Source organism: Dipodomys spectabilis, unplaced genomic scaffold, assembly GCF_019054845.1.
Source record: "Dipodomys spectabilis isolate Male_0828 unplaced genomic scaffold, ASM1905484v1 ptg000089l, whole genome shotgun sequence".
NCBI lineage: Eukaryota > Metazoa > Chordata > Mammalia > Rodentia > Heteromyidae > Dipodomys > Dipodomys spectabilis.
The window spans coordinates 14,584,236-14,599,316 of record NW_024870766.1 but is presented as its reverse complement, the minus strand read 5'-3'; the positions used below and the strand labels follow the sequence as shown (position 1 = coordinate 14,599,316).

Below are 15,081 nucleotides of genomic sequence, written 5' to 3'. Positions count from 1 at the left end.
TTAAATTGTCTTTGCTAAGATGACTTATTGAGAGAGGTTATTAACCAGGCAGTACCTTGATTAATAAACCCACTGAGAGCACATTGCCGTAAACCAGCAAGTTGGTAAGTAAACAGTCCTTGTAAATTATGCAGCATGGTGTTGGTTTGCATTAACAGCTATGTTCTCATTAAAGTTGGGCTAGGAAAAAACACCACTCTATTCTGCTTCTACTTTTCACATGTGTAAGCTTTGCCAATACCTTACAGCCAAGACCTGAGAAGGAAAGGCAAACCAAGGCCCATGTTGGGCTCCTCAGCAATAGAATTTCTTTTGAGCTTTGTTGTTAATATTGCTTTTATTCCTATTAGCCATCAGTTTCCTATGTTTCTCCTGTTTAATCTGACATTTGTAATGTAGAGGAATCTGATTGGGTCAGCTTGTATCAGATGTCTTCATCTTGGAGTCATTGTTATGTGGGAGAGGGTAATAGATCAAATAACACAGACCTGGTGGTTACTAGTCCCTCTAAGAAGATAGCAGGACTTCAGTCCTTTATGCTTAGTATTGGTTTAGTGATTTTATTTAAGTGTAGAGAATTTTGAATCAGCTAAATATATGCTTTTAATCTTTAAATTCAATATTTAATTCACTGAATCTTTCAGTATTAAAGATGGAGTCTTGTCACTTGGGCATTATTGAGGGAAATCACACAACATATCTAGTAAGGTTGTTACCTCTGAGGGTAATCTTTTGGTTCTTTTGAGGATTGAAAGGGACCAGCAGGTAGGAGTCAGATGAAACAACTTAGGGCTGCTTCTTTTTTATGGCCAACTCTTGCTTGTTGCTACCTAGGCCAAAGAGTTCTCCTTGGCTTCTCCCAGAACTTGGAGTTCTCCCAGTTCTTCCATGAAGCCACTTGCCAGCTTCCCTTCCTTCTATACTTAACTTTCTTGTGTAAACCATCAAATTAATTCCATCACCACTTAATGCAATTTGTTAGTTACCCTTCCACCACAGGAATCCTTGGTGGAATGTTCTTGTTTTCTTAGGGATTCATATATTTTAGTATTTTGGTTCTTCAATTTATTTTTTTCTCATCTCTAGTGATCTAATAATGTGTATATGTATGTTTGTATATGTGTGTATATATGTGTATGTGTCCATGTGACTTTTCTAATACTAGATTTTTTACCAAAAAATTTTTATATATCCTATTTTCATCATGAGACATTATTAAATTAAGTTTGAGTAGTGGCTGTTGGCTTTTTTTCATGGCTCGCCCATCTACTCATAGTACTTTTCCATGAAAAAATGTATCCAAAACCTTTTAACTTAGACTAAGCTGACAGTTGTTTTTTGAGGCTATTAATTTTCATTTTCTCTTGATTTTTTTTTAAAAAATGCTACTTTTTTGGGGGGGCGGGGGTCCGGTCGTGGGGCCTGAACTCTTGGCCTGGGTGCTGTCCCTGAGCTCTTCAGCTCCAGGCTAGCACTCTACCACTTGAGCCACAGTTCCACTTCCAACTTTTTTTTTCTGCTTATGTGGTGCTGAAGAATTGAACCCAGGGCCTTAAGCGTGCAAGGCGAGCGTTCTACCACTGAGCCAACTTCCCAACCCCTAAAAAATGCTACTTTTTTATAATTATGGCAGTACTACATTTCTGTCATAGGAGAAATGGAAAATGTAGATAAATAGAATACAAATTTAAATCATGCATTGCCCTGATGTTAACATTGTGACTTTTGCCCAGCAAAATTAGGATCATATTTTATTTTTCACTGTCACATTTGAATGTAACATATAAAAAGGTTTATCACTAAATGTTCTTTATAATGATCATAATATTCTATTAAATAAATGTGTTACAGTTACTAAACCATTCCCCTACTCACATTATAAACTACTGAGCTGATCTTTTATTTTTCAAGATAGAGGTTTCTGAGTCACCAGAGAAACATTTTCAAGCTTTTTGAGATTCAGTCCCCATATGTTTAGTCAACCTCTTACCTCAGCTGCCATTTCCCATCCTGTATGCAGATACTTCATTCTTTTCAAGGCTCTTTATCTTTCTTGTGCTGTAGTATACCCTGATATACAAGTAGATGTCCTCCTTACCCAGCTACAATTTTGATGTGCTCTTCTGGCTTACCCTCCTTGTGGTTCTTTTTTTCTTTCCTAAGCATTGACTTCCCTCATCTGACAAGGTCTTCACATCCCACTTGGACTGATATCTGGCCATGCCTGCCCATCCTCATGGGCTATACTCTCTCTATTGTGAATCTAACACTTTGTTTTGGGCTCTTATGTCTCTGTGTTACTTAAAGTTTTCAGCACTGATTGCTCAGTACTGGAGAAAGAGAAAGGAAGCCATGAAGATTAAATGAATGAGCTTGTCAAATGTATAGCATCACAAGTATATTGTAGATACTTGATAGCAGAATGTGAGTGAATGTTTAAGTTCTACTCCTCATCTTGAACTATTGAGTCTTATGGCAAAAGAAAAATAGAAACATAAATACTTGACTGCTTCTAATATCAACTCCAGCTGCATCTGTCTTTCTTAGTATCCTTAATCATTCAGATTGAGAATATAGTCTCCCCAATTGGTTGTTCTTAAGTTATTGTCTCCATTCTCCAAATTTCCAAGCTTCCACATCTTTGATTTTGCCTACTAGTTAGATGAGGCCAAGATTATTTGGCATTAATTAGGTTTAATTATAATGAATGTAATCTTTGATAATTAGCCAGATTTTATTTTTTTAACTAAAAAATATTTATTTTTCTCAAAGGTCTTCCTTCCAATGGATGTACTACTTGGGTTTTCTATAGGACAAAGACCAAATTTTGCCCTTTGATTTTAGTATCTCTAGATAACTTTGATATTTTGATCCAAATTTAAGGCTAGCAGCTAGATATCTTAAAGTTGATTAAAGCCTAGAAATCTGTTTACTTTCTTGAAAAGTTATATTCTCTTCCCCAAAGGAATTTAATCTTTAAGATGCATTTTTATTTGCATTGTAGCCAGCTTGACTTTTCTGTAGTAACACTTTATTTATGGCATGATCCTGATAATGGCTGAGAGCAAAAGAATTTATGGCATTTAAAATAAAGACACTTGAAAGATTACCAAAAAAAACTCCTTGGCACACATTTTAAGTGGCTATAAGCCATACATTTTGGGTAGTGGAGGAGGTGCCCTGAAAATTCAGGCCTCTTGCATGGTCCAGGGTCTTCTCTATACCTGCCAGCAAACACCAAGTGAGGCATTGAGGCTAACTCAAGAAGTTAAGGTGGGGGATCAAGATGTTGGAACCAACTTGTGCTTTATGACAGGCCTCTGTCTCAAAAAGAAAATGAAACTGTTGACTTAAAGGCAGGAGGAAAACATGTTAAAAGAATAGCACTCCAAATAATGACAGTTTTTTCCTGATTAATGTTATTTATTTTTATAAAAAGACTACAAAGATAAAATAATCATTTGATTATACAGCTGTTAAAATATCGGACTTTCACATTAAGTATACAGACAACATAACCTTTACCTCTTGTGGGTTTATGATAGATGGCCGTTACAAGAGAAATAGTATTTGTATATATTTAGAGATAGAAATGCTTATTACTTAGTGCAGGTATGTCTTTTCCGTTTTCTTAACTGGTTTCTTCCTTTTTTTCTCTTCTTTCTCTGCCCTAATCTTTCTGTCTTTCTTTCTGTGAGGAAAATTAGCTCAGGATTCTTTAATTTTACTTGTTGCCTTGGGTATATTCTTGTTCTAGTCTTAACAGACATACTCTTACAAACAGAAGTAGATTACATTTGTCCTGGTACATAATGAATTGTCTTTTGATATTAGTCACGTGGGCCAAGCTAGGAAAGGATTTGGGTCCTTTATCATCTTTGTAAAACATTTGGTATTAAAACATTCGGAATTAAAAGCTTGTATTTCAAAGTTTCTTAAATGGCATTCAGAAATACAAAATTAAGCATAGTTGTGGTTGGAAAAATAAGGTGTTTAATAGGCAGTATGTTTAGTATATATGTTCATTATTAAAGAAATTAGGTACTTAAAACATGTTTGCAAATCTGGGCCTTCCTTCACTTATGCTTATGTCTTTTTGAGAACTGTTAAATCTTTTATCTAAGCACTTAATCTAATTAAACTATTGATAGCTACCTCTTTTGAAGCTAGACACCTTCTCTTCAGCCCTGGATACCTGAGCTACTGCTTTTCTGAATTTGATGACCTAAAGGGTAATCCAATCTCCTAGGAGTAGCTTTCCAAATTGTTTTTCTAGGATACTTCTTTTGTAGAATTCCTAATTGTCATCTAATTATCTAGATTTTTTTACACTTGAACTTCTAATACTAGCATATTTATTGCAGATTATTTTCTTAGAAGCCAGGCTGACCTCAGCAGGGCTGGATAAAGGCAGTCTTTTTCTCTCCTTTTTGTCCCTGCTTCCCTTTTTCATCTCCTATTCTGTGCTCCCTTCTTCTCTGTCTGAATTTTGTTTATCTGAACATATTAAGGACACAGGATAACCCATTGCAACAATGGTACTCACATGACACATGTTGGAAATGAACTTTACAACTTTGGGGAAGGGAGGAATAAAGGAGGTAGGAGAGGGAAGGGATAGTAGGAGAAAAATAAAGGAGGGGATGATAATGTACTCATTACCTTACTGATGTAACTGTGACCTCTCTGTACAGCATCTTTACAAGAAAAGTAGGAGGCAAATAATTCCCTGTCGTTACTATTCAATGATAGGACTATGGAACATATTTCAGTTTTCAGATAATAGTGAATATAAACAGCAAGGAAAAACATTATTTTCTACTATGCTTCTCAGATATTGTTCATCTATTCTTTTAAATATCTGCTGCATATATTTGTACATACTTTATAATGTATATTGTATATTAGCTACATTAGTTTTACATTTATATTTTGCTCATTTTTCTTCTTTAACAACCTGCAGTAGATCAAGGAGCATCTAAAGAGTATTCACTTTAGTTTCAACTAAATTTTATATTTGTTTGTCTAGTATTTTTTTTTCTTTTCCTTTTCCTTTTTCTTCTTTTTTGGTCTTTCATGGGGCTTGAACTCTGGGCCTAGCCGCTGTCCCTGAGCTCTTCAGCTCAAAGTGAGCACTCTACCACTTGAGCACAACGCCACTTCCGGTTTACTGGTGGTTTATTGGAGATAAGAGTCTCACAGCCTTTCCTGGCTGGACTGGCTTTGAACCCCAATCCTCATATCTCAGCCTCCTGAGTAGCTAGGATTACAGGCATGAGCCACTGGCGCCCAGCTTTTTTTTCTTTTTAATCTCACTTTTTTTCCCTTTTTTTTTGGTCAGTTGTGGGGCTTGAACTCTGGGACTGGGCACTGTCCCTCAGCTCTTCAGCTGAAGGCTAGTGATCTACCACTTGCACCACAGTGCTCTTCCCATTTTCTAGTGGTTTATACAGACAAGGAAAGTGAAAATAAAAAGAGGAGAAAATAAGATAGTACAGGTGGAAAAAAAAAAAAAACAGAAAAAAATATATATAATTTCTTTTTCCGGCCCTGGGGCTTGAACTCAGGTTCTGGTTGCTATCTAGGAGCTTCTTTTGCTCAAGACAAGTGCTCTCCCATTTGAGCCACAGCACCACTTCTGGCTTTTGTGAGTAGTTTATTGGAAATAAGAATCCCATGGACTTTCCTGCTTGGGCTGGCTTTAAACTGCAATCTTTAGATCTTAGCCTCCTGAGTTGCTAGAATTATAGGCATGGCCACCAAGGCCCAGCTCAGAAAATTATATTTATATTTTATAACTTCAATCTTCTTAGAGAAACAGTTGACTGCCAGAAGTGGTGATGTTCATAGGAATTGGGAATTGGAGCTTGAATTGAAAACTATTTAAAATTGTCCTTGCTATTATGGAGACGACTGTAGGATTCTGCAGGATTGCCAGACTGTTGAAGATGCAGGATGAATTTGTTGAGGGTCAAGTACTTGGCCATCAGGAACAGGCTGGCTGTAGGTCATCTCTGATTAGGTAATAGTACAGTAGAGCCTTACTGTATTCAGACATCTCTGAGAATAACACAAGCACATTGGTGAAATTGCTTACTATAACTAGACACCAGAGAATGAATCTCACATTCTTTGCATGTACATAACTATTCACTACAAAATAATGAATTTGGTTTTCAGAATCTCCTCTTATAGTAAGAATATGATAGTTTTTCTCACCTTGAAGCAATCACTTATGAGGAATATAGTTGGGTATATTAAGTTCTCTGGTATTTCTACCAACATTATTTGAGTATATATCCTATTTTTTCTTTTCTTTCCAGTACTGAGGATCAAACCCAGGGCAATGTGCTTGCTAGGCAGGTACTCTAGCAATTGAGTTATGCTCCTAGCCTAAAATTAGTAGGTGCTTTTCTAAATACCCAGACACTAGAGGCATTAGAGGAAGGCAAAGGAGGTTGATAAAATTTGAAAGTAGCTGAAATATTACATAACTTAAAAATTGGTTTGGGGCAGGGCATTAAGAAAATTGTTGTGGTTTTCTTCCTGAGTTTTCACAGAGAATTGTTAATTAAACTTGTCCTGTAGTTCAGTTCTGTGTAGCAGAAATACAAAACAACAACAAAAACATTAGGTGACAAGTTTATATGATGTAGTTAACTTAGACAAGTATTTGTTTCAGGGGTAAAATTGAAAGTAGAAAACCTGTCAAGTTAAAAAAATTTGCTATTACAACTTTTTACAAACTTTTCTCGAACCATGAGTATAAGACTTGAGAAAATGGTGAGATCGTTTTCTCTCCTTCAGTCTAAATATCACTTTGATTTCTGTGACAACTGAAACCAGGAATTGTCTCTTTTAGGCAAAGTGCTTGTCCCCAGCCACAGGTGTGATTTTTACGGGTTTGCTAGTCAAATTGGAATAAAATGAAGCTTTAGGTTAGAAAAGGGCCTTTAGAATTTCCTTACTGTTTTACATAGGATCCTGCTACCATGCTCATTTCATAATGCCTCTGATGATTCAAACTCAGTTCATATTTAAGGCTACTTTGTCAAGGACATATATACCACTCAGCAGAGCCCTGAATATTTTCTGAAGTACCTGAATTCAGATTAAAAGTACCCTCAATTTTCTCTAAGGAAGCAGTCTGTTTTACTTATGTCACTTAAGGGTCTATTTTGGTATATAATATATATGTATATATGTACATATATGTGTGTATATACACACACATATTTCTTTTTGTGCTGGTCCTGGGACTTGAAGTCACGTTGCTGTCTCTGAGCTTTCTTGCTGAAGGCTAGCATTCTACCTCTTAAGCCATAGCTACACTTCCAGCTTTCTTGATGGTTAATTGAGATCATCTCATGCACGAACCTTTATCCTCAGATATGAGCCTCCAGAGTAGCTAGGATTACAGGTGTGAGACAACTGTGAGAAGTCTATTGCAAAGGAGAACTAATGTGTGTCCACAGATATTTAATCTCTTGTAACTGAAAATAGTGCTTAGCTAGTTTTACCTTAAAAAAAAATCTCATAAACCAGGCACTGGTGGCTCACTCCTGTAATCCTAGCTATTCAGGAGGCTGAAATCTGAGGATCATGGTTCAAGCCAGTCTCCATGAGACTCTGATCTCCAATAAACCACTGGAGAACCAGAAGTGACACTTTGGCTCAAGTGGTAGAGCACTAACCTTGAGCTGAAGAGCTGAGGAACAGCGCCCAGGCCCAGAGTTCAAGCCCCATAACCGACAAAGAAAAAAAAAAAAGAAAAAAAGATCTCATAGAGCCTTCTATTACAATGAAATTTATCCTTACTGTCACTGTGTGTATGAATCTATAATTCTGTTCTGTTTTTTTTGTTCTGTTTGTTTTTCTTTTTAAAAAATAACTCCAAGAGGATTTAACACTTGGGAGATTTTTTTCCAAAGTATATGAATACTGTAACAGTTATAGTTATACACAATAAAGGATTCTGTGTGACTGTGGGTTTAAAATATTCTAAAAGCCGCCACAATCACTTCTTCCTCCTCCTCTTCCTCTTCCCACTTCTCCTCCCACTCTCCCTCCCACACCCCTGGCGCTCCCCCCCCCCCCCACCTCCTCCTCTCCCTTTCTTCGCACTATAGGGATTTAATTCAGGGTCTTGTGCTTGCTAGAGAAGTGATCTACCACTTAAGTTATGTACCTAAGCCTCTCTCCCCTTTATTTATGTTTTAGTTTTTTTTCCAGATAATAACTCACTTTAATTTTTTTTGCCTGGGATAGTCTCCAATTGCAAACCCCTAACCTATGCTCCTGTGTAGCTGCAATTATGGATGTATGCCACACCTTGTTTGTTGATTTGGTGGAGGAGTTATCTTAATATCTTTTGCCCAGGCTAGTTTCGAACTCTGATCTTCCCCATCTCTCTTGCCTGAGTAGCTGGGATTGCAGTTATGAACTGTCCCCCCTAGCTAGACACGTGTGTGTGTGTGTGTGTGTGTGTGTGTGTGTGTGTCTGTGTGGTGTGTGTGTGTGTGTGTGTGTGTGTATGTATGTGTTGGTCCTGGGGCTTGAACTCAGGGTATATGTACTATCTCTGAGCTTTTTGTGCTCAAGGCTAGCACTCTTGTCATTTGAGCCATAGCTCTACTACTTCAGACTTTCTGGTGGTTTACTGGAGATAATAGTCTCATGGACTTTCCTGCCTGGACTGACTTGAAAGCATGATCCTCAGATCTCAGCCTCCTGAGTAGCTATGATAAGAAGTGTGAGCCATCAGTGCCTAGCAGCTAGAGAAATTTTTTAAACATATTTTTGAGGCCCACTCCCATAGTTTTGTTTCAGTAACTGGCTTGAAGCCTGAGTCTGCACTTAGCAAGTTCTAAGGTTATTCTAATATTGGTTATCCTTAAACCATTCTTTGAGAATCTCTACAATACAATATTGATCCCAGAAGTCTGAGACAGAGCTAAATCTAACTGTACTGAGTAGTTTACAGTTTAGAGATGGGTATGAACAGTGATGATTTGATTCAGTATTTTCTTTTTTCCTTCATAGATTGGAGCATATGATCAACAAATATGGGAAAAATCTGTTGAACAAAGAGAAATCAAGGTAACAAGTTTAATTTTGTTAATTTTGAAATGTAATTTTATGAACTATTAGTCACATTTAATAATCTATTCACTTCTTTTGTGTATGTGACAGGGCTTTTGAACACAGGGCCTTGAGCTTACTCAAGTTCTTTGCTCACAGCTAATGCTTTGCTACTTGAGGCATGCCTCTAGTCCAGCATTTTGCTGGTTAATTGGAGATGAAGTCTCGCAGACTTTTCCGCCCAGCCTGGCTTCAAACAGAGGTTTTCCCAGTGTTAACCTCTTGAATTCCTAGGATTGTAGGCATGAACCACCAACGCTCGAGCTTTTCCATGAACTTTAAATGTGTAATTTAGTAAAATTTTTTAACTAAAGAGATAAACTGTTTTATGATAGCATAGTTATGTGTCTTCTGTGGTTATTTTTTCATTTGTAGCATGTTTCTGTCCTCTTAAATTTAATTTCTAATGATTATTTCTGTCAGCTTTTTTCCCCTTTCACTTGTCACCTTATACTTCTAGTTTGCTTTTCCTCTCTTTTGATGCTGTCATTGTTCTGTACAGTTTATTAAACTGGTAAGTATCTCAGGCATTTTCCCATCGGAGTGATTCTGCAAGTGCTGCTCTGCTTAATTGAAACCTGCTGTTTGGTGCTACTAACCGAATGACCTGGACGCAAAAAGAATTGCTGGAAAGTTTGTCATTTTTAAAAAGAATTTAGAAAAGTAAAGTATTAATTTAAATGTTTGTGAAAATTTTTTTCTTGGACATATAATTACATGTTTCATGCTGATATTTTCATAGGCTATCTTGCTAGCATGAAAACTGTTTTTAAACTTAATCTATTGTTTCTCGGCACTCTTATAATAATAAGATTTTGTCTTTTTTACTTGCATAAATACTAATCAGTATGTTCATGCACGAGATAAATTTAATCTGGGCCCAGAGATTGTTATAGTAGTTACTTAGCATTTTCTATTTTATATAGAAAAGTTTAAATAAAATTGAACACAAATATAGTTCTGTAAAAATTTGTTCAAAAGGGCAAAGTAAAATACAGGCCAAAATTCTTTGATATTTGTCAATTATCTTTAAACTATTTTTTGAAGAATCAATACATATAATAAAATTGTAGTGTGTACCAAGAGACAAATGAAGAATTGCTCAACATCTTTGGCCATAAGGGAAATGCAAATCAAAACACTGAGGTTCCATCTCACCCCAGTTAGAATAGCCTCAGTAAAAATACAAACAGTAACAAATTCTGGATGAGAGCACAAGGGAACCCTAATAGACTATTGGTAGGATTGTAAACTTGTTCAGCAACTCTGGAAAATAGTATGGAGATTCCTCAACAAACTATACATACAACTACTCTATGATGCAACAATTCCACTCCTGGTCATTTATGCCAAAGATTACATTAAAGCACCAGCACAACCATGCTCTTTGCAGCATTATTCACCATAGTCAAGGTATGAAATCAACCCCAGTACCAATGTATGAATGGGTCAAGAAAATGTGGAGTGTATGTGTGTATGTGTATGTGTGAGTATGTGTGGTTTTACACAATGAAATTTTACTGATTCATTACACTGAATGATATTGCATTATCTGCAAAGAAATGGAAGGACCTGGAAAAAATTATGTTAAGTAAAGCAAGTGAGACCTAGAGAGACAGACAAAGGTTGCATGTTTTCCCTAATATGTAGACACTAGAATTGGTTTATAAACACATAAGTAACTAACTAGCTTGGGTGGTATGCAAGTATACATAAATGTATTAACTGAAATATGGTAGATTTAGGGGAGAATTTCAACAGTGTAATTCTTTAAAAAGGTAAAATCTTACCACTTGAGCCACAGTGCCACTTCCAGCTTTTTTCTGCTTATGTGGTGCTGAGGAATCAACCCAGAGCCTCATACATGCAAGTCAAGCACTCTACTACTGAGCCACCTTCCCAGCCTGACACTGAAGGATTCTAAGCACAAAATTAAATTTGTGTGTATGTATTTGTTATTATTGGCAGTTCTGTAATTTAAACTCAAGGCTTCGAGTCTATTAGGCAGGCACTTTACCATTTGATCCAAGCTTCCAGGCCTTTTTGCTTTTTTTGTTATTAACTTTAAGTAGATGTACAAAGAGGTTTTAATTCAACAAGTCAGTTTGTGAGTACAACACATCTTGATCAATGTTACCCCTTTCATCATCCCCAATCTCTCTCAACCCTGTGCATCCCCCGCAGTTTACCTCATTCCATTTTTACATACATACATTTAATTTTATGACTGCATTCACCTGCCCTTTCTCTGCTCTGATTTTTTTTTTTTTTGAGATAGGGTTTTGCTTTTTCCCTTAATAGCTTTGACTGCAATCCTTCTGTCTATGCTTCCCACCATAGCTGAATGATAGGCATGTTTCACCATACCACACTTTTTCTGTTGAGATGGTATTTCATGAACTTTTTTGTCTGGGCTGTCCTCCTCTATTACCCATGTCTTCATGCCCAGTTATTGGTTGAAATGGGGTCTTGAAAACCTTTTGACTAGGCTGGCCTCAAACCATGATCTTCCTGAGTAGCTAGGACTAAAGGCCTAAGCACCAATGGCTGGCTAAATTTATGTTTTACAATTTTATTTAGACAGTGCTGAATATAAAAGGAAATACTAGAAGAAAGAAGATTACAATTCTGTTCTAGAAATCTAGAAATGTTATTTGGGAAGATGATGTAAGCGTTATCAATATATAAAACGTGTATAGATATAACAATTATATGTATATGTATGTTATATATATATATTATATATCTATTATCATAGATAGAGAAGTGAGTAGATTTTTGTTGAAAGGTGATTTAGAGGAGGACAGGAAATACCACATTTAATGAGTAGCCAAATATGCAAAAAAAAAGAAAAGAGAAGTAGAAATTTCAACCTACAAACACAGTTACTATCCTTAAGTAGATGTATAAAGAGGTTTTAATTCAACATGTCAGAAAAAAGATAGACTCATGAAGTTAAGAAGAGGGGAGTAGACAAATGAAGAGAAGTGGGGAGAAAATATAGTAAAGCAAATAAAGAGTAATGGAGAGGTCTATTAAGATGCCTTAAAACTTGTTATTCTCTTCAATGACTACAAAACCTTTAACAGAAAACAGATATAAAGTATCCTGAGAAGTCATATTAATATCTGGCACATTTGAATATTTTCTGAAATTTAAAGATATCAGTATCTATATGTTTCAAAAACAAAACTTAAGAGAGGAAAACTAAGGCCAAATGCCTATGTGCATCTGATCATATAAAGTAATATTTATTGAGATGAACTCCAAGGAATGAAAATAAATGTTTTTTTCTTCATTGCTCTTTTTGTTTTCTTTTCCTTTTATCTTGTTTTTTTCATTTATCTGTCTTTGGGAAGATAGGTGGAGAGGGGGGGACTAAGGGTAAATACAGCAGTACACACTATTTTGAAAATGAGCTATACAACTTGTAGGTGTAGATGGGAGATAAAAACTAGGAGATATTGAGGGAAGGTGTGACATTGTCCATAAAGAAATAAACTCTTTACTTCTGTAACTGTAACTCCTTTATATATCACATTTATAGTAACAATCTAAAAATTTAAAAAACACACAACTTTTTGTTTTTTTGGAAGCCTCCACAGGTTACTATGTTACTTGTGTAATTTCCCTTATTTTTAAAAATTTACTTTTTTACATGGGGTCTTGCTACATAGCCTAAGTTCGTTTTATGCTGGCCTTCAATCATAATCCTCCTGCCTCTGCCCTCCAGAGTGGTAGAATTATAGTTGTGTGTGTGATGGCATTTAGCTTCTTTCTCTTTTGTACAGAAGCATTTTAAATTCTGAATAGAGGTTAAGGTAAGGAAGGATTTATATTAGCTGTTGCTTGATACTGTTGACTGGATGACAGGGAAGGCTGAGACCTATAATGCATTTTTGAAGTATGTAATAATAATATTCAAAGAATTGACACTATTTACATTGCTGACTTTTGTTCGTTTGTTTGAGGTACTGGGATTTAATTCAGGGCTCTGCTTGCACTCTGCCATTTGAGTTACATCCTAGTCCTTTTGATTTGTTTGCTTTTCCAAAAGGATCTTTCGCTATGTTTGCCTGGGCTGGTTATCCTCCCAATTCTGTCTCCACATAGCTAGGATTTCAGGTGTGTGCCACCATGCTAGGTGATAAATATGTTAAGTGAAATAAACCAAGTATACCACCAAGACAAGTACTTCATGATTTCACTCATAATGTGAAGTGTACATTGATCTTATGGCAGTTGAGAATGGAGTAGTGGTTGCCTGAAGCTAGGGAATATAAGAGGAAGGCAATTAGATAGGAATGAGAAGGTCTCGGGTGTTCTTGCACAATAGGCTGACTATGGATAAGTACAGATAATGTTTCAAAAAGCCGTAACAAATGGGGTGCCAGTGACTCATGCCTGTAATCCTGGCTACTCAGGGGACTGAGATCTGAGGATTGTGGTTCAAAGCTAGTTTGGACAGGAAAGTCCATAAAACTCTTACCTCCAGTTAACCACTAGAAAACTGCACTGTGGTTCAAATGGTAGAGTGCTAGCCTTGAGCTGACCATTAAAATAAATAAATAAATAAAAAACCCTAACAACAACAACAAAAAAAGTAACAAAGTCATGGGGCTTGAACTTGGCCTGGGCACTGTCCCTGAGACCTTCAGCTCAAGGTGAGCACTCTACCACTTGAACCACACTGTCACTTCCAATTTTCTGGTGGTTAATTGGAGATAAGAGGCTCATGGACTTTCCTGCCTGGGCTGGCTTTGAACCGCCATCCTCAGATGTCAGCCTTCTGAATAGCTAGGATTACAGGCGTTAGTTAGCCACTGGTACCCAACTAACAAAGGACTTTGAATGTATAAATATATGTTTCAATACTTGATTGAAACATTATGTAATGTGTACATGCATTGAAATATCACATGGTAGCCCATAAACTACAGTTTTTGTGTTAAGCGAAAAGTAAATTGCAGGGTTTTCCCCTTCATACCTAGAAAACTTTTAAAGCTTTAATACAAGCTTATGAAATCATTATAGAGGGAAAGAGAGATGGGAGAACTAAACCTGATTGCCAGAAATAAATAGAATCAGCAAATGATCTGACTCTCCTACTCCTAGGTAAACATCCAAAGGAAATGAAATTAATATGTCAAGGAGACATCTGAACTCACATGTTTATTGTAGCACTGAGCACAATAGCCAAAAATGAAATAACAAAAGCTCCATCTGCTGATGATGGATAAAGAGATAATAGTTCAGATATTCATATACAGAATGAAGCTGTTTTTCTTAAACGTAATAGCCATAAAATAATTTTCTTTTTCATGATGTTTATATGTCCTTTATGGAATCTAAGTATTATATGAGTTCCATACATAAGAGTGCTAAGTTGCTGAACAGAAGTACTTTCTATATGTAAACATACTTTCTCTTTTGGTCTCAACATTATCTTTGTACTCAAAATTTAAAATATAAAGCTTCATACAATTTGAGTCATTGCATTGTGGTAATATACTATTGTAAGAGTTTGTGTATTCAAAAAATATATTTTTATTTTTGCAGATTAATTTACATTTGTTTTTTCTTTCTACTTTGTAGTTTGTTCATAAATTAATACTTTAAAATTTTTCATTTTTAAAAATCGTCTTTCTCTTTCTTTTTCTCCTTCAGTGATAGCTATTGAATTCTGAGCCTCAGGCACACTAGAAAAATACTCTATGCTAGCCTTAGCAAAAGAAGCCCAGGGACAGTGCCCAGGCCCTGAGTTCAAGCCCCAGGACTGCCCCCCCCCCCCCAAATACTCTGCCTCTGAACCATACCTCCATCAATTTTTATTTTGTTTGTTCAGTTAAACTTTGTGAAAGTCCATAATTATAGTTATTTTGGAAGCTATACTACTTTTATACAAATAGAGTTTAACTCAAATTAAAAAATTTCAAACTT

General features: G+C 36.1%; 1 protein-coding gene across 2 annotated transcripts in view; it reads left to right on the top strand.

The window, feature by feature from the left end:
• Phtf2 (putative homeodomain transcription factor 2) overlaps positions 1-15,081 on the top strand; it is a 102,705-nt gene that overhangs the window by 35,381 nt on the left and 52,243 nt on the right. For both annotated transcript variants that reach the window (XM_042684722.1, XM_042684723.1), the window contains exon 3: positions 9,043-9,099. In XM_042684722.1, the coding sequence (XP_042540656.1) occupies positions 9,043-9,099 (57 nt within the window). The remainder of the gene's footprint in view (positions 1-9,042; positions 9,100-15,081) is intronic.